The sequence below is a fragment of the Martes martes genome, assembly GCF_963455335.1.
Source record: "Martes martes genome assembly, chromosome: 14".
NCBI classification, from domain to species: domain Eukaryota; kingdom Metazoa; phylum Chordata; class Mammalia; order Carnivora; family Mustelidae; genus Martes; species Martes martes.
Genome location: NC_137902.1, coordinates 7,780,761 through 7,800,046, shown reverse-complemented (window position 1 = coordinate 7,800,046; position 19,286 = coordinate 7,780,761). Strand labels below are relative to the sequence as shown.

Below are 19,286 nucleotides of genomic sequence, written 5' to 3'. Positions count from 1 at the left end.
GGAAAGAGCTGCAATGCGGGGGGGGGGGCAGGAAGACTGAGGGGGTCCCACCATTGGAGGTGGGATTTTTTACATGTAGGTGGTTTTTAAAAAAAGGTTTATTTACTTGAGAGAGCAAGAACAGGGAGGGGCAGAGGGAGAGGGAGAAACTAGCAGGTTCTGGCTGGATCCCAGGACCCTGAGATGGTGACCTGAGCCAAAACCAAGAGTTGATGTGCAACCAACTATGTCACCGGGGGCCCTTTTATGTAGGTTTCATTATTATTCAGACAGAATGAGGCCCACAGACCAGGAGACAAGTGCCCCTGAAGACACAGTCTGTCACTCACAGCTCCCCAGAGGAGGGGGCACACCATGCCACACAGGGCCACGTGGGGGACAAGCAGGGAGGGCCAGGAGCCAAGAGTCTCTATTGTGGTTTCCAGGGAAGAAATGGGTACAGAGGGTGACCAGGCTACGCAGGGCTGGGACCGGCCAGTTTGATGACCTGGCTGGACTCTGGGCTAAGGGCTGTCCTGGTTGTCTGGCACCCGGCCCCAGGGTGACCCACAAAGAAGGTGGTCTGGAGTAGGGAGCTTGGATTGGCTGCGTTGCACATCAGAGGCTCACGCCAAAGGGAGTTGTTTGCCATCTCTAGGACATAGCTGCACCCCGGGGGTTCAATGAGTTCTCAAGAAGTCAAAGCATCATGAAATACAGAAACTGAAACCATGATTAATACAGGGCTGGTGGTGAGGAGTGGTCAGGATTGGGAGGCAGAGGCAGCAGAACGGTGGCTTCTGGGAAGTGGGCAAGAGGAGAGGAGCAAGAGACAGCGGCTCAGGGAGGGGTAGGGAGTGGCTGTTTAGACAAGCTGGTCTGGGAAGGTGGGCACGAGGGAGGACCTGAAGGAGGTGGCCAAGGGGCAGAACCTTCTGTGCGGGACAGATTGTTAAGAGCTGGAGTGCAGGCCAGGTGGGCTCCAGCGTCAGTGGGAGACTCGGCAGGGACTGGACAGGAGCATGAAGATTTGGTCTACACGGGCTGGCCACTGAGACTGGGGTGGGACCCAGCGGGGAGACAGCCCAGTGGGGCGGGTTCACACCCCAAGGGCTCTGGGTTGCCAGCGAGACTCGGCCCAGTCCGGAGCACAGGGCTGAGGTCTGGGGGTCATCGGTGCAGAGATGGCTGTTGGTTCCACGGGCAGGGGTGAAGCTAGCTAAGAGGGCTGAGGACTGAGCCTAGGACACCCCCCAATACTTCAAGGTCAGAAAGAAGAGGCGGAGCCAGGAAGAGACTGCTCTGGGGGCTGGAGTCTAGCACCTCCCAAGGGCGAGCACTTCAGGAGGGCCGCGGGGCCCGGAGATGAGCGAGGAACGGTCTTTACGGATGAGGTTCCGCAGGGGGCGGGATACGGGGCATTCGCTTTGAAGCTCGCTAAGTGGAAGTTTACTCACCCCCAGAAGAATTCCACCTTCTCACAAGTGGACCTGTATTACCAAAACAGGGGTGTTCTAATACTGAATTACCGTACGCAGAACCCGGTCAGGAGGTATCTGTGGAAATGGGTTTCTTCTACTGTTAAACAGGAACCTGTGTGATCTCTTCCATTTTGCCAGCTCCCGTGAGCTCAGAGCTGCTGGCCTTGGGGCCCGTGCCCGCTGGGGGAGGCTGGGTCTCTGCCACAGAGGGGGAGGCCCCACAGGGAATGGAGTGGCCTCGGGAGGAAAGGGGGTCACGGCAGGAGCAGGCGGCACCCGGGGCTGCCGCAGTTCGGGATCGCTTGGGTGATGCTCTGGTCCATATAGATCTGCGGCACGAGATCCCGGGTCCACGCGGGCAGGGACTGGGTCTGCTCTCCTGGGAGCCTCCAGGGCCGGGCGGGCGGCAGCACTCCCAAAAACACTTGGTGAATGAACGGGTGAAGGAATCGGCAAATGAGCAAAGAAGCGGCCCCCAGCGCAGGCCACCCCAACGTCCGGCCCAGGGCCTTGCACCGACCGGATGTTCAAGAAACATTGGCTGAAAAATTAAATTTTGATTCTGTGCACACTTCCTAGCCAATGTGTGTCCCTGGGTGCCTTTGAGACACCGGTGCGGGGCTGAGCCCGGGGGTGGGCAGCCCACTTCTGATGACTCTGCTGGTCCCTCGAGCCAGTCCCCAGGCCTCCCTCAGCCTGTAGGTGGGAGGTCAGGTGACTCCACGGCCAGACCTGTTGGCAGAACAAAGTTACATTCTTTTCATTGTCCCCATCCCACACTGTCCCTCTTTGGAGGCCGAGTCCGATGGGTGCCAGTCAGCCCATCACTTTTGGTGGCAGAATGGTGAGGAATGGCTTGCGACCTGGGGAGAAGCTGGATGCTTTCCCATCATGATACCCCAGACCCGGCCTTTCCTGGCCTCACTGGGTCCCCGCTGTCCATCACCATGTGGTCTTGGGAAAGCCATGCGTCTCAGGGAGGCCCAGGAGTCAGCCTCCAGTAGACCTCCCTGCTTCTAGAGCCCACTTTAAGGGGCCTTTCAGAGCAGGCAGAGCGAGGGTGCATGCCACAAAGCCACAGGAGCACCAGTGCCTCCCTGCTCTCCGCATGCTGTGCCCCCAGTAAGGAATCCTCCACTGTGGGAGGGGGGGCCCCCTCATATTCCCCTCTGTGCCCCCCACCCGGGGTGGCCAGCAAACACTCTCCGGCAGTGAATGGACCAATAGCTCCTTGCCCAGCACTAAGTGCAATGGTGAAGGGCGTGAGGGCGGGCCTGAGTCCTGTCAGGGGCCCGTGGCATGAGGGTGCAGCCGCTCTCAGGAGGGCCAGGTGTCACCCCAGCCACGCAAAGAGACGCAGGTTCTACCTCAGCATTCAGCCCTGGCCTGGGGCTCGGGGTGAAGGGGGGGGCGATGTGCACGGCCCGCAGAGCCCAGGGCAGACACAGCCCTAGAGCCCTGGTACCGGAGCAGGTCAGCAGAGGAGGGGATGGAGGGCGGCAGGGGGGCGGTAGGGCAGGATGGCTGGGGACGGGGTCCCGACTGTCCCGGCGGGGCTTCGGGAGCAGGGACAAAGTAGAGGTCATGGACTCGAGCCCAGCGTGGGGCCAGGAAGCACGGCCAAGGAGAGAGAGTCTGGAGGTCAGCCTCCCCGGGCCGCGTCCGGAGCATGAAACCACAGAGGTCACGGCCCCCCGGGCTCTCTCAGGGACCAGAAACCGTGCAAACTATTTTTGTAGCCTTCAGAAGCTGCTCCCCTTGAAGTATGACTAACTCAGAAACAGCTGAACTTCAGAAACTCACAACTGCCCACGTGGCCGCTGTGGTCTCCTAGGGAACCGAGAGAGTAACTGTAAAGGAAAAAAAAAAAAAAAACTTGCAAGCACTCAGAAATCACTTCTGCTCAGAGAGGGAGAAATAGTTCTATCCGGGGCCAGGGCGCCCTGGGCTCACTTGGAGAAACACACAGAAGAATGACTTGCGATGTGACCTTGGGAAAAAAGTGTGTCTTTGGCCCTGCGTGGCCTCCCCCTGCCCCACTCACCCCAGCCGCAGGACCCCGCTGGACAGAAAGACGCACCACCATCTTGGGACGGACCTGTCACGAAGCTCGGTGCTCTGCTGGGCAGCCGCCAGCCCACTCACATCTCTTTAGGCCCGCCAGGGGACCCCTGCAAGGGACAGGCCAGGGGCACGACTCCCTTGATGGCCTGACTGGCTGGCTGGACCCCCTCCTGTGGGCAGCTGAACAGTCACCCCCCAAAGGCGTCCACACCCTAATCCCTGCAAATAAGTCACCTCACGTGGCCAGAAGGCCTTCACAGACGTGCCCCTGAGATGGGGAGAAGATCCTGCCTCATCTGGGTAGGCCCAGAGTAGTCACCAGAGTCTTTCTGAGGGGGGGGAGAGGGGGACAGTCAAGAGAAGGGTGACATGACCACAGAACTAGAGTCAGAGAGATGTGAAGATGCTACACTGAGGACGGGGTCAGTGGCCACCAACAATGGGAAGGGGGGACCTCCACAGGCTGGAAAAGCCAGAGAAGCAGACCCCCCCTCCCCACCATCTTCAGAAGGAGAAAAGTCCACACCTTGGCCCCAGCCCCATGAGCCTGATTGTGGATTTCTGATCTCCAGCACCTCCCAATAACCCACTTGTGTTGTTTTAAGGGGCTAAGTTTGGCATAATGTGCTCCCAGTAAGAGTGGAGAGTGGCTAACCCAGGTCCCCAGGGCCACTGCGGCTCGGGCTGCTGGGTCCCCGCCCGTGGGCCTGCCCTCTCCTGGCTGCTTGGCAGGAGCCTGGCCTAGAAGGTTCTGAGAAGGTGATTCTTCCTATGAGTCTTAACAGGCTCTGCCTCACCCACAGGCAGGGGAGCTACCCATGGGGTGAGATTTCTGGAGCAACAGAACAACACCCGCCAGCCTCTCCCTCCCTGCTCGCTGAGGCCAGAAACTCGTCCAGAGCACTGCCTTTGCTTCAGTTCCCAAACAGGGGCCTCTGGGAAGAGGTCACTCCAAAGGGAGATTTACACGAAGATGTAGACAGTCTCCATCAGTAGGTTCCCTGCAAGCTGGTTCCCGAGTAGGGTGGGTGTCCACACAGGAGAGGGTTTCTGGAAAGGCTCCCGGGACAGGGACTCAACCAACCTCCGGACTCACCTATCCCTCCTGCCCCTCGTTGGCCACCCGCCCCCCTTTCTCCAATCAGGCCCATTTTCTCTGCAGAGCCAAGATGCTCCTGGCTCCCTCATCGAGAGTTGGGGTCCTCCGCTTTCCAGGTCTGGACTCACTGGCCCCCTTCACACAACACACCACTCTGGGGGGCAGCGCTGGGAGAGAGACTCTCCCCAGAGGATCTTTTCAGACCTGGGGGACCAAGCCATGGGCCACACTCCCAGGAGAGCCCAGGCCTCCAGAACCCCAAACTGGAGACCATCCCATCTCCTCCAGCCCAGTGCAGCCAGGGGACCTAGAGGGTCTAGTGACAGTGACACACAGCCAATGACACCGGGAGTCTCCAACTAACTGCCCCTGGGCCCAGGCCCAGAAATGAGGGAAGTAGCAACTGGGAGGAGCAGGGCCTGGGGTCGGTCACCCCACCTTCACGTGCACAGGCTGACGCCCACGTGAGGCTTGTCTGGGGGTGGGCCCTGGCACCCCAATGCACCCACGGCAGGCTGCTCAGCGGGGGGTCACCGGTCACATCAGGGCCCTCCCTTCTGTGACCTTCTCTCTCGCGTCACCGTACGCAGGAGGTGCCCTCACCCAGGGCGCGGAGCCCGCAGGTGAGACCCCAAATGATCTCTGAGACTCATTTGTACGCGGCAGATGCCACAGAGAACCCGCCACAGGCGATCAGGAGGGCGAGGAATGGCAGGCACTCCCGCGACGGGTCACAGGGGTCCACATTTAATGTGAAATATGAACACAAGTACAGCGTGACTGGGCTCACTTGACATACCTTCTGCTACCAGAGGCGTACAACTGAACACGGCCCAATATGCAACTTTGGGGACACAAAGTCACTTCAATACCAGGTCATGAGAAATGCTCCCTTTCACTTTGGTTTGGGACGACAGGCTCGAGGGCCGCCACCGAGAACCAGGCCCGGACGTGAGAAAGCAGAGGCGACAGATAAGACCTCCGGAGAAAGGCCCCGTGGGAGAAACCGGATGGCACGGATTGGCACAAAGGGCTGGGCCTGCGCGTATAGAAAGATTTGCAGGATAAACCAAATAACATTGGAAATCATACCTCCGGTAATACTTCTGTAAGAAGCAGAATTACACTACATGTTGTTCACATGCATAGGAGTGCGTAGGAAAATCTGTCGTCGTCGTCGTCGTCGTCGTTGAGGCTGGAGTGGAAGAGCGAAACGTGGACTGGACGAGACGAGTCCGTCGGCAGAGAAACGAATCCACGAGAAGGTTGTGTCTGGGGCGGAGGCATCTCATCGGCAACGGACCCGGAAGGGAGCCCACCCAGGAAAGGCACCCACGCACACGCACACGCACACGCACACCCCCTCCTGCAAATAAATACACACGCACACACACGCACGCTACCGTGAGAGCCCCCCACCCCCGCTGGGCTCGGGCCAGACTCCCCGGCGGGCTCCGCTCCATGTGCCGGCTGCGAGGCAAACGGGGGACTGTCCCACACAGCGGGTCTAGAGGACACACGGCCCCTTCGGGTGCAGGAACAGCTTGGCCATCCAGTGCCGACGGCCCGCTCATCCCGCCTCGACGGCGGCGCCAGGGCTGGAGAGCAGAGCAAATCCGCGTGTCTGCCATGGCCGGACAAGAAGGCAGCTGCACTTTCTGACTTTGGCATTGAGCGACCTTGACCAGAGAGCTCTGGTTCGCAGGAGACCTCCCTTGAAAACACACCAGGCCAAAGCTTCAGGGAGGTCATGCCTGGGGCTGTGTGCCAAGTGGGATCCAGGGTCCTCTTCAATCTCTCCCCATCACTTCCAAGACATGACGAGACCTTTAGTGCATCCATTGGTAAACCAAGCTGCCAAGTGGCCCAGAAAGTTCCATTAAGAATCCCAGCATACTATGCTCGGCGCACGTACAGCTCACTCACTGTGTTTCTGAAACAGAACACGAGCATCCTGTAGTCTGTGAACATAGTGAGGGCCTCTGGCCGCATGTGGTGGAGAATGTGGATAATGAGCTCATTCCTGGGGGGGAAGACAGAGCAACAGAGTGTGTCTGTGGCCAGAACTAAAACTTGAAACACGCTCCAGGCCTGGCGGTGACCTTGAGTGCGTGCGGAAGGCCCAAGATACCCAGACTTCCCACAAAGAGTTCAATTCCTGGAAGTTGCTCAGTCTGGCATTAACAGCGAAAACTTCCCAACTATAAACTAAATTTGTGATCTGATTATAAACTGAATAAACCCTAGAGGAAACACGTAAAGAGGCAGAAAAGAGAGCTATGATTTCAACAATGCAGAAAGTGGTTTCAAACATTCATTTTCTAGTTAAACCTCAGTAATGCAAGGACAGAATGGGAGATGGTCTGAGAAACAAATGTGCTGCCAAAAATCGACTGTGTTCTCTCTCACAAAAGTGAAGTGAACGGGGTTTACAACTGAAGAGAATAAAGGCGGACTTCGGAGTAAACGGAAAAAAAGGAAAGAGCATCCATTCTCTGCCCAAATGAAGGTACTGACCCGAACAGTGTTCACAACTGAACCAAGTGCAAATGTTGGCACTGCTCTGATGTGACCTCTAGCATGGGGACATGACGGTGTGACTCTACTGTGGTGGTATGACCTCTACTGTGGCAGTGTGACCTCTACCGTGGTGACGTGACCTTCGACGTGGTAGTGTGACCTCCGGCATGGTGATGTGACCTTTGGCATGGCGACACAGCCTCCGGCCTGGTGACATGACCTCCGGCGTGGTGATATGACATTCGGCGTGCTCAATGGGGCTCCCAGCATGGTCAGTCCCCCCGCCGTGCCTCCCCCATGGCCCCTCGCCCGGCGCCGCCCGCCTCATCCCTGCAGCCTGGCCGCTCTGGTGCGGGAGGGAATGGTTTCCCAAGCGGGGTTTCCAGTGGCTTCGGACGGAGGAGCTCCGTGAGGGTCAGTCGCCAGGTTATCCCACACAACAAATGCTTATACTACACACGTGCCTAGGGAGGGGAAGAGGAATCCCAGGGTCTTCTCCAGGCTATGAGTGAAAGGGCCCCCCTGCCCACCCCAAAGACACATTCCCGCTGCAGGAGCTCGGCCTCAGGTCTTCCTCCAGGCGAAGGCCTCGTCGGCGAGCACCTGGGCCAGCCTGGTGTTGAAGGGCCCGTAGAAGTCCTGCAGGATCCTCTGGGTGACCGGCCACATGGGCCCCAGGTTCCGGTCCTCGGGACGCCGCGCGTTGGACGCAGGGCTCTTTGTCATCAGGGTCTCCTGTTTCTCCCCCAAGGGCCCTGGAACACAGAAACGCTCCCGTGAGGCCGGAGGCGCGGCAGGAAGGAACCCTGCAAACCCCAGCCCTGCTTCATGCTGAGACAGGAGCTCCCCCGAAGCGCTGGGGGATGAAAACTCTCCGGCTGGACCCATCCCAGAGCCACTGAGGGCGGAATGCGGAAGGGCCCTCCTGAAGAAGCAGGGACTCTCCGGCCAGGGGCTGCACCCCTGCCCTCCGACGTGCGGCGAGAACCGGGGGATGCAGCCTCACCCGAGCCTCCCCTACTGCTTTCGTGGCCACAGAGCCACAAAGGGCTGGCTCTCGTGGCCGTCAGCCTGTCCCTGGATAACTGTCTGACCCCCCCGGCACGGTCCCTCTACTTAGATTTTCCTGCTAACCAGCCTGCCCGAATTCTGCTTCAGGCTGCTGATGTGAAAGGCCCGTGGCTGTGCCATATTTCACCTTGTGTATCGTGCTGGATGGTGGCCACGGGGGCCGGGAGGAGGCCACCTGTGCCCAGAGACCCCGCAAGGGGTCCGGGGTCCACCTGCCGCAAGGGGATCGGTGAGGGGAGAGAGGCCTGGAAACAAGCCACCTCTAAACCCAGCCCTCTAGACCACAGGCCTCTCTGTGGCTTAACCAACCCTCGGGATTTGGCCAAAGTCCTGAGCCTTTACACAGAAGACCCTATTCTAATGTCCTTGGGGTGTGCATAATAGAAAGAACAGAATTGGCCTTTCCTGTCTCAGGGACTAAATACAAGCTCATCAATGCAACAGAATCTACCAGGGGTCAAATCAAAGAAAAATGGTTCTGGGCCTTCACAGGGGAAAGTGACCACCTCCCTCATGCCACCAGCTCACCCAGGACAGAAGGGCTCCAAGACCGGTGGTGGGCCAACGTACTTCAAGAAATATCCCAACAACAGAATTCCCGGGCCAGATTATTAGCTGGGGCCATGGGGCGAGCCCTGGGGAAGAACGTGCGCTCTGCTCTAGATCTTCAGCGAGTGGTTCGCAGGTGCCCATCCACACGGGCAGCGCTCCATGTCCACGCTCCCACCCTGCCGGCGACCACCATGGCCAGGAGCAGCTAACCTTCCTAGACGTGCCACTCAACTACGAGGCCCCGACTCCAGGGGTCCCTCAAAACCTGGGACGATGCGATGACCTGTCCATTCCCTCCTCTGAGCCTTGTGGTCTCTGCAGGACTGTTCCGGCCACACGCTGACCTCTCACCCGTCCTCAAGGCTCAGATCACAGACCATGCCTTCCCGGAAGCCTCCCATTCCATCCTTCAGCAGCTGGGACCCCAAGCCACGTGCGTGAACCTACAGTAAGGGTGCTACCCTTTCCCCACTTCGTTCTACCAGTTACTCGATGACCTGAGCTGTGGCTTTCCCGTCTCCCTCTGCTGGACGGAGAGCCCCCCGATGAGGGACCCCCTCTACCCCAGCTGCAGGCCCTGCACTTGGCAAACAGCTACTGAGCTAGCTAGGCCCGGCCCGGCCCGGCGCACGGAGTCTGCGCGTGACTCAGTGAGCACCTCGGCCGCGCGGGGTCCACGGCCTGTGCCAGCCCCACGCTCTCCCGCGTGACATTCCTACCGAGGTTGAGGAACTGGAAGACCCTGTGCATGGTGGACTTGACGTTGGACGCGTGGTCTTCCAGGCGGAGGATGAGAAACTGTTCTTTGTTAAAGACGGCGAGCCAGTCCAGAAGGTACACGGCGTACAGACCGACCTGGAGCCTCACCTAGAACCAAAGGAGGAGGCAGGCGTTACGTGAGGGTCCTGCCCCCCTCCGCTTTCCCCACAGTGCTCCGGCGCGGGTATGAGCCAACGCCAAGAGTTATCCGAGGGAAGCTGCCTTCCAAGGACGGATTGTGAGCCCCGTGCGTTCTTGGGTCCTCACGCAGGGTTCTGAGCTCCCCACACAAATGCCCCCTGCTCCGGGCCACACGGAATCCTCATGACGACCCCGTAGCTGGCCGCGGGACACACTTCGGAGGGAAGGCTCAGAGGAAGCAGGAGGCCGAGCCCACACACAGAACAGGCCAGCGTTCTCTGCACAGTCACCTGGCCGCTCCTGCTCCTACACCCAGCATGCGATGGCCATGAAAATGCCTCAGGCACAAGCCAGGTGAGGGAACGGCCGAGCGCCTGGGGCCACCCGAACCCCGTGACCAGGTGGCTGTGTGGCTAGCCAAACACAGCCTGTCCTAGGCAGTCACGGGTCCGGGGCCCCCATGCGCCTGTGCCTTTGCTCACACCTACCTGGCAAGATTACACGCTGAAGAATTAACCCTACCCAGAGGGAAGTCTGGCCCCTGTCCTTGGCTCCTGGGAGGTGACCTCTGGGTCACCTAGGATATCCTGCCTGATAAGTATCTTTGCTCGCCTGGGACATCGGGCCACCTGACAGTAAACAGCATGAGTGACGACAGGGGCTCTTGGCGACACAGGATCAGTCTGACCTGTGGTAGGGGCTGGGCAGTAAAGACTGTAGGTGACTGTGCCCCAGGACACAGTGTGGCCATCGAGGCTTGGCTGGGCTTCCCTGGCTGGAATGCTTGGTGCAGACCACGTGCTTCTTCCCTGCACGGGTTTTAGTGGGTACCCCTCCCTGCTGTAGCCACGAGTACCAGTCTTCAGTGTGCCCATGACTCCTTCCAGGGACTGAACCCCAGAAGTGGTTTTGGGGACCCCCGACTTACAAACACATCAGAAAGGAGAGCGGTCTTGGCATATTCCCGTGAACTTCACAGTTGCGGAGGGAACAGCCCTCTCCCCCTCCACCCTGCCGCCCCTTCTCCTGCGTACCTCCTCCTGCTCCCTGCCCTCCCCAAGCCCTCCGGACCCTGCCCCACTTCCTGGCTACTGCTCTGCCTCGGCGGCCTTCCCAGCTGTTTCCCTCCACGGCCTCAGCCTTGCTTCACGCCAGCCGCTCCGATCAGGCCCCGCGGTCACGGCCTCCTCACTGGTGCTCCCACCTAGTCTCCGAGCAGCCAGCCCTCAGCTGCCACCAGTGAACACCGTCCCCACGCCCTGCCCTCCCACGGTCCCGGCGTGGCAAGCTCTTGGTCTGGCTTGTGCTCGGCCCCCAGCCGCCCCCTCTGAGCCTCGGCTCCCGAAGCTCCTCCATCATCCCTGCCGCACGAGGCCGGCCGGGCTCCGACTGACTCGATTCCTCTCCCGCTATTCTTCTCCCACTTTGTTATTTTTCCAATCCTGTGGGAGGATGCAGAGGAAGAACAGTGAGAGGGGATAAGCTGTCTCCAAAACCCATCAGGTGCCGCCAGCTCCCAGGATGTCGCTTCCTTGTGCACCAGCCCGCAACGAAGACCCCAAGCCGGGCCAAAGCCAGAGAGAACCTGGGTGTGTGCCGGCCTCAGAGATCCTGTGTGCGTCGCCTCCAACACAGACAAACCATGATGAGCAGGTCTTCTCGAGTCGTCGGCCTCCCAGAGCATTTCCACTTTCTGTCAGGCCCATGGCCAATCCCCCTCAGGGAGGACCGGCCTCCCGAGGGTCATCTCTTCCAGAGAACCTACCTTGGGGACCTGAGAACTTTCTAGAATGAAAGAAGCTGGTGTTTGTGACAAGGTGGGGCCCTGTAGCATCACCAGGAACCCACACCTGACCTGGCCACGTGTGACAGACTATTTCTCTGCAAGCCTGCTTGTGCCCATCGAGGGCAGAGCCCGCACCGCCGCTCCGGGGAGGACGAAGACCTGCTGGCCGAGGCCCTCCTGTGGCAGGGTCTTCCCTCCCCGGCGGTGAAGGCCCTGGCGGGGGAGGGGGCTGCAGAGGAAGGCAGGTGGGCCGGCTCCCACAGCGGCAGGCTCCCCGGTCCCCTAGACACCCCGCTTCGGGCCCACCCCGCCCCCTTACCACTCCAGGAAGCCCTGGCCGCCCCGAGTGACACGTTCTGGTGCGTGCGGGACGCCATTAAGACACACCTAGGACAGGCCCCCGCGGGGTTCTTCTTCGCCTTCCCCTGCAGAGGCCAGAGAATCCAAATGGAATGAAGATAAAAAGGGTATTTAGGGGAAATGTCTGACAGATTTAAAATGACAAAATCTCGGGACGCCTGGGTGGCTCATTGGTTAAGCAACTGCCTTCAGCTCAGTTCATGATCCCAGGGTCCTGGGATCGAGCCCCGCATCGGGCTCCTTGCTCAGCGGGGAGCCTCTCTTTCTCTGCCTGCCTCTCTGCCTGCTTGTGCTCGCTCTCTCTCTGACAAATAAATAAATAAAATCTTTTTAAAAAAATGACAAAATCTCAGAACTAAGAAAAGCCTTTGAGGTGATCTGCCCAGCCAACTCTTGATGGAGAAAGGTAAGCCCAGGGAGGGGTAGGGACTGGCCGAGATCAGCTCGGAGCACCCACCAGCAGGAGGAGCTGGTGCCAGGGCCCCTGCCACCAGGGCTTTTCCCCCCACACAGGGACAGAGCCAAGGAGAGGTGGATACAGGCTCTTCCCAGACAGGCACTATGCCGCGCCTCTCCACTCCCAATCAGGGGTTCAGGTGGGACTCCCCACCCAGCCCGTCTGCTATCCGCTAGTGTGGAAAACTCCTCGCTTGTTCATTCGTTCATTCTGCAAATAGTCACGTGCACACGGCACACCAGGTGGCCCACGAGCCAATGGAGACATGCTGCTATGTCACCAACCTGGCCCCTGGCCGCCTGGAGCCTGGACCTCACGGGGGATGTGGAGCTGAGCTGCTGAAGAATCCAACGTCTGGAGCCACCGGCCCTTCCTGCAGGAGCTGGCCAGGGGCTGAAGAGTAAGGCCAGTCTGTGACCCGTGACACCCGCCACCCCTGTCCTGTCTACCCACCTGTCCCTGGGCATCTCTCTCTGACCGCTAAGCCACCACCTCGTCATCCTCAGCCAAACTGAGACTAAGCGCGAAAGGCCGGTTTAGACCTTGGGAGCTAACCAGCTACGGTGGAAACGCCATGAGTCTGCAAGGCCACAGGACCTGGGACGAACAGGAAGCCTGTTACCAGACCTAAGTGCCTGGGTGGGAGAGTTAATGTCTGGGGGGCCTCAGTGTCCTCATCTGTAAAATGGGCACAGGTTTCAGGGCAGCGTGGAGGGCAGAACACGGAGTACCACAAGAGCTCAAGAGGGTGCCTGGTGCAGTGTCGGGAGTGAACAAAGGTTGGATCCCACCGTCCTGTTCTCCCCGGCAAGGATGCCGAGGGGCTGGAGGCCCGGCCAGCTCCGGGGGACACAGAGTGCCCGGCGGCATGGATGTTCATTCTTTTCACCACGTTTACTTCAGACGTTCACTACTCCATGAGAGACGCACAACATGAAGCCCCTGAAATGAGCCACGTCCCCAGTCAGAAGCTCCACCCGGCCCTGCCTGGCCTTGCCCATCCAAACCCAGCCGGCGTAAGCGCTTCCTCGCCCAAGGCCGGGAGGGAAAGCCCACGCCTCCGCCTCCCTTTCAGAGTATCTGCCCGATCATCTCCTGAAGACAGAGCTCAGTAGCCACACAGCCAGGGATGTGGGAGAGCGAGACCTCAGCAGGTAAAGAGACAATAAGAATGGGAGCGTGCGTTAATGGCAACAGCTCTATGCGAGTGGCAAAAGCCAAGTCCTCCCGCCCTCGGTCCGCGCTGAAGACAGCGACGACGGCAGATAAGATGGCTGGGCCCGTTGAGGTCCGTTCTCCCAACCTCTCCAGCGCCCTCGTTAACGCCTCGCTAGGATCCGTGCTAACAGTCACATACACAGCTCCCCGCGGCCCCTCATGTGATGGTCTCTTGAGTTGTTTTTCCCTCCATGCTTCCGCATACTTGACATTCTACGATACAATAATAAAACCAAGAATCCACCTGGACTGGGGCTTCCCTTCCCGGCCCACACTTCTTGCTGCTGCCGGGCCGTGCAGCCCCCGTGGGCCTCTCTTTGTTCCAAATTACTGGACTCTGAGTAATCAGTCTGTCTCCTGACAAGCGTGCTACCCAGCTCGGGGAGAGGATGGGTCCAGCACCTTCTCTGAACCATGCTAGCTGGGGAAGTCACCTCAGCTCTCCCTATCCTGCCTCGTGCCCTCCCTCTCTTCCAGGCCGTGCCCTGGCTTGGGTTTCCTCCAGCATCGGGCACGGTACTAAGCACGGGATGGGCACCCAAGATATGCCTTTGGAGACGAATCGAGCCTCAGCTGTAAGTGAGGCCAGTCCCCATTTCATGCCACACCCTTGAATTTTTAGGAAATATCTCCAGAAAGTGGCTCTTCTCTCCAGCAGGCCCTGCATGGATGACCCTTGCGGTCATAAATAATCATGATAAAAAGCAACAGCTAAGAGTCAGAGCCATTTTGAAGCAAAAACTATACTTGGCACCCCAGCCAGAAAACACACGGTTTCCCCCTTTGATCTCACCGGTTCATCCAATCCACCTACACATCCTTTCCACTATTCCTCCTAATTGCTTCTAGAAACCTCCATTTTTTCATACCCTGTCTCTGCCACCAATTCTTTTCCAGAAATCCCATTCCTCCCCACCCTGGCCTCCCTGTCTCTGGGAGACAACCCCTCCTCCCACCCCTGGGGACCCAGGACACGGGGGCATCTTTCTCAAATGCAAAACTTCTACAGTGATCCTCTCCTTAAGCCCTCCCTGGGGACCCGTCTCCCTCAGGATGTGTCCAGACTTCCAAGGTTCACTGGGTCCCCGGGGATGCAGGCTCATGCTTCCCTTTTCCCATCACCCCACCGTCCACACAACCACGTACCGTGGCGGCTGCAGCAAACACCCTCCAAGCTCACCCCTCGGCCTTTGTACAGCCTGCTCCCCTCTCCTGCACATCTATCTCCATGGCGCTGGACGACTCATCCTTTAGACCTCAGCTCAAACATCACCTCTCCTGGGAAGTCCCCCTGATGCTCTGTGTCCAGGTAGCCTCTGCTCCTACCCCAGCCTCTACGTCACTCACCCTGCTAGAGCTGGGGCTGACCTGGGACCCGGGGACGTGCCTGTCCTGCCACAGCGGCAGTCCCAGCCCAGGTGCCAGGCCCAGACACAGCAAGACGGTGAATGCGCGTGAAGGATGGCAGAATAGAATACGCTGCCTGAAATATGCCACTTTGGTATCAGGATTATTTTGAGCTGAAGGCAACTAAGAAACACAGATATAAGAAGAGCTCTCTGCCCTCACCCTGTTGGCCTACAAGCAGTACGTTAATTTGTAAGGGGGCCCTTCCTCCCCTCTCCACCAGGATGGACCAAAGTTTGTCACTGGAGACAACTCTAGACCTCTGCCAGCCTTAAGACAGCACCAAGGATCTGACATAACAAGCCTCAGTAAAACTTGCCCTTACCTCCCTCATACGTTTATTTGCCTTCCCACCATTTGCTGCCCTAGAAGCTCAAAATCCCTTCCCTTTGTCTGGTCACCTCACTACAAATGTATCGTTCTCCTGTTAAGATGTTATATAAGCCTGAGTTCTAACCATGCCTCTGAGTTACTCATCAGAGACAAGTGTATTTGCAACACACACGTTAATCAACTTGTGTTTTTTTTTTTTTTTCCCTTGCGCATCTGTCTTTTGTCAGTCTAATTTATGGGGCCCCAACCAATGACTCTACGATGGGTGGAAGAAAAGCATTATTTATTTCTGCCCTCCATGTGAACGAACGGTTGCTCTGATCCTTTCAGCTGCCGGGTGAAGCAACGGTATTACTCCGTTTGATGAGGAAGCCACTGAGTCTCAGAGAAGCTAAAACACCTGTTCAAAGTCACGCGGCTAATAAACACCCAGGCTGGGAACTGCACCGTCTGACTCCACAGACGACTCCTCTACCCTACACCCCTGGCCAGATTCTGTGCGGACCTGTGCCCTTGTGAGCAGCTTCTCTGACAAACTAAAAACTCCGGCAGGAGAGCGTCAATCCAACTCGCTGCCCGATGCATCCTGCCAGGACTAGTACCCTGCCTTCCAGAGAGGACGGCCTTGATAACAAGAAAGAAGGAGTGAAACCCCCTGACCTTGGACTCCCTACACCCAGGGGGTTCCCGGCCTCCACCTCCAGCACACCTGTCTGCCTTACCACATGATGCGCTCCGCAGAGCAGCACACCCCGGGGCAGGAGCGGCACTGGCCTCACCGTGGAAGGCTTTCCTGCCACACCAATCTACTGCAAAGGCACTCACATGACCCGGGAGCTGTGCGGCAGAAAACCACCCTGAACCAAAGTGTGCTGAATTCACCACCAGCAGCTTCTTTTGCATAAAAGAAGGCACAAACATACAGCTATCATCCAGAAGGTGAACAAGAGAAAATTAAAGAGAAATCAAGGGAAAACATTTTTCAGTTTAGGCCCCGCTAAAGAAATACTTAAGTCACCGGTTGGCAATATTTTAAACCACCAGAACCATCCACCACTGGAGAACACGCTCAAGGCCGTTTGAGAGCTGGGTCCCCGCGTCTGCCAATCCTAATTGCAGGGTGCATTTTCTGAGCCTCACTACATGGTAATCTTCCTAAATGCACCCTCATTCCCTCAGAGGGAGGAGAGAGTATTGTACTGGGGAGATCAGCAGGGAAGGACGTCTGATGCCCGCTCGAAGGGCCCATCCCTTTTACAGTTTTTACGTCCGCGTATTTGCCTGTGCATTAGCCACCGCTCAGAGGCACGGGGAGAGGCATCTGCATATTCAAATGCTTCTCTGTGTCTCTGTGCTCCCATCCCATCTACCATGCCGCCTGCATAATAAGCACCGAGGTGCCTGTGCTCGGGGGAGGGGGGGCGGGCTTCCAGGATACGCACAGGCATGGCATTGTTGAGCGTGTTGTTGTAGACGCAGGCACGCAAGGAATAATCGAGCATGCAATTTTCAAACAGCTGCAGAGCTTCTGTCACTTTTTCGTGGAAGTCATCGGCAGATTTATTCGAACTTGCGAAGTAGAGATAGTCAGAGTACAACCTGTGAATAAAATAAAGGGATATTTTTACGGCCCAGGACTGGGAAATCACGCTCCTTGCGTGACAATGACAATCAACATGCAGTCACATGACCTCGTCGCGTGCATCAGGACCCTGCCGCTTCTCGTTGTTCCCTTGCGGATAGGCCACTTTCCTGTACCCTCTCACACCTCCCCACCCCTGCCAGGGCCACCCAGGCTCTCCTGGACTCAGACTCATCTATACTGGTCCCAAACAAGCCACCGGTACTTTATTCTTTCCAGCCTCTTTTTTTTTTTTTTTTTTAAGATTTTATGTATTTATTTGACAGAGAGAGACACAGCAAGAGAGGGAACACAAGCAGGGGGAGTGGGAGAGGGAGAAGCAGGCCTCCCACTGAGCAGGGAGCCCACTGCGAGACTCGATCCCAGGACCCTGGGATCACGACCTGAGCTGAAGGCAGATGCTTAACGACGGAGCCACCCAGGTGCCCTCTTTCTAGCCTCTTGAGTGTGCAGCCCTGCTTTGCCTGTCCCAGTGAGCTTAGAGACTGTACGAGAGCGAAGACAGGCCATGGAAATGTTATGCTCCTCCCATTCTCTCTCTCCTCCAACTGAAGCAACGAGAGCATCTGTCGCTTTTACATTACAGCTCCTCGTGAAACTCCTGCCCATTCCACAGACATTCCAAACATTAAAAAAAAAAAATATATATGAGATGTTATCTTTCTAGATTGGTAGGGACCTATTTTTTAACCCAATATAAAAACACTCGCACACGTGCGTGTAGTCACTGTAACCCTGTTTGTCCATGTTCACGGGTCTGTTCACATGGATCCCTCCGCACGGATGTGCCATGTTTTCCTATGGACCCGGCGGTGCCGCTCCTTGACCGAGCTTTACTGGGGCTCCTCTAAACCTCTTCCCAGCTAGGTCTCACCTTGTAGATGACCACGTCCATTCCTAAATTGCCCAATTTCAGCAAGAATCCAGCGAGGTTGGTTTAGCCAAAATTCCCCACCCTCTGATATCTGATCATCCTCTGATACCTGATCACCCTCATTGGGTGGTGTGTTCCTGGTCCCCCACTGACACCCAGGAGATGTCTGATCCCCCCAGCCCACCTTCAGCCAGAATCCTGCTAGGTTGGGTTTGTCAAAGCACCGACCTTCTTACCCTGATGCGTCCTCAGTAATTTCCAAACCCCCAACCCCTCCTCCTTGGCTATAAGTCCCCACCTTTCCCTGCTGTGCCTGAGTTGAGGCCAGTCTTTGTCCCCACACTGTGTCCCGACCCCCCACAACTGGTCCTGAATAAAGCCTGCCTTCCAGCCTTGAACAAGTGGCAGGATAAGCGTCTGCTTGCTTGCTTGCTTTCTTTCTCTTTCCTTCTAACCTTCCTTCCTTCAATAAATCCTCTGCAAATATATTTTACTGGACTCTCCATTACAGGTAGCTTTTTTTAAGCACAGGGTATTTCTTTTCCTACATCACATGAACAACCAGCAAGACGAGATGAGTTACAACAGCATAATAAACACAGCTCCTGTGGGACGTCCTCCTGCCCATGTCTCCAGTGGCCGTAACTGGGAGTCCTGCTCCCCAAAGGGGACTTTCGTTATCGGTTGCTGAAATGCCCTGCCGGAAATTTCCTGGGCCTACTCAAGCACATATCCACACGTTTTATACTTTCGAAAACACACGAGGCGTCAGATTGCATCCGATGGAGTCAGGTCACAGACCTACCGTGGTGGCACTTTTCCGGTCACCTCCTTCGGAGGATTCCGAGCACCCACAGCAGCGGGCGAGACGGTACACGGCAGCCGGACAGAACCGGGATCCCACCGTCACCCAGTAACCCCTTTCTTTGATGGAACTGCGTTATGAATGCCCACACCTTTTCCTGCGCTGCTTGCCAAGAGGCTAAGCTCTTCATCTTTTTGTTTTTCAAAAATCCCTTCTTCATTTCTGCCTGGTGCCTTTCCGATGCCCGCTCTGACGGGACCTCCCCGCTGCACCCTCCCCTCACACACTGTCCTCGGCCTGCTTGTGGGAACGCGGGGCTGATGTGGGGCGGCCCCCTGGCTCCAAGGACTCACGTTCTCCCTCCTGTGATGCCACACTTCCTACCCCCCGACTTCTCCAACACGGCTGCACTCATGCCCATGGAGGCAAGTCAGCGCCTCTTCCTCTGTACCGAGTGTCTGAGCGGCACACATCTGTCCACACATCTGTCCTGCCCACTACTCCCTGCGCTAGGGTCCGACCCCGGAACGCGGCACACCCGCTGGTCGGAAACCACAGGACCCCACGGCAGACGCCAGCTGCAAATGTTCCTCCCGCGCCCCTCCCTCTGACGGGAGGGTATCCAGATGCACCGACAACAAGCGTGGCTTCGTGGGGGCCGGAGCTCCTTCACCTTGGACATTTGGCACGAGGCCTTTGACACGACCCTTTAGAATCCATCCACAGCCGGTGTCCCCA

General features: G+C 57.5%; 1 protein-coding gene across 1 annotated transcript in view; it reads right to left on the bottom strand.

Annotated features, from left to right (window-relative positions):
• Positions 1-5,356: 5,356 nt before the first annotated feature.
• CHST15 (carbohydrate sulfotransferase 15) overlaps positions 5,357-19,286 on the bottom strand; it is a gene marked incomplete at its 5' end in the record, with an annotated part of 33,457 nt that continues 19,527 nt past the window's right edge. Inside the window, 3 exons of the mRNA XM_080822697.1 lie at positions 5,357-7,898; positions 9,486-9,633; positions 16,670-16,826. Of these exons, the coding sequence (XP_080678823.1) occupies positions 7,708-7,898; positions 9,486-9,633; positions 16,670-16,826 (496 nt within the window). The 3' untranslated portion in view covers positions 5,357-7,707. The remainder of the gene's footprint in view (positions 7,899-9,485; positions 9,634-16,669; positions 16,827-19,286) is intronic.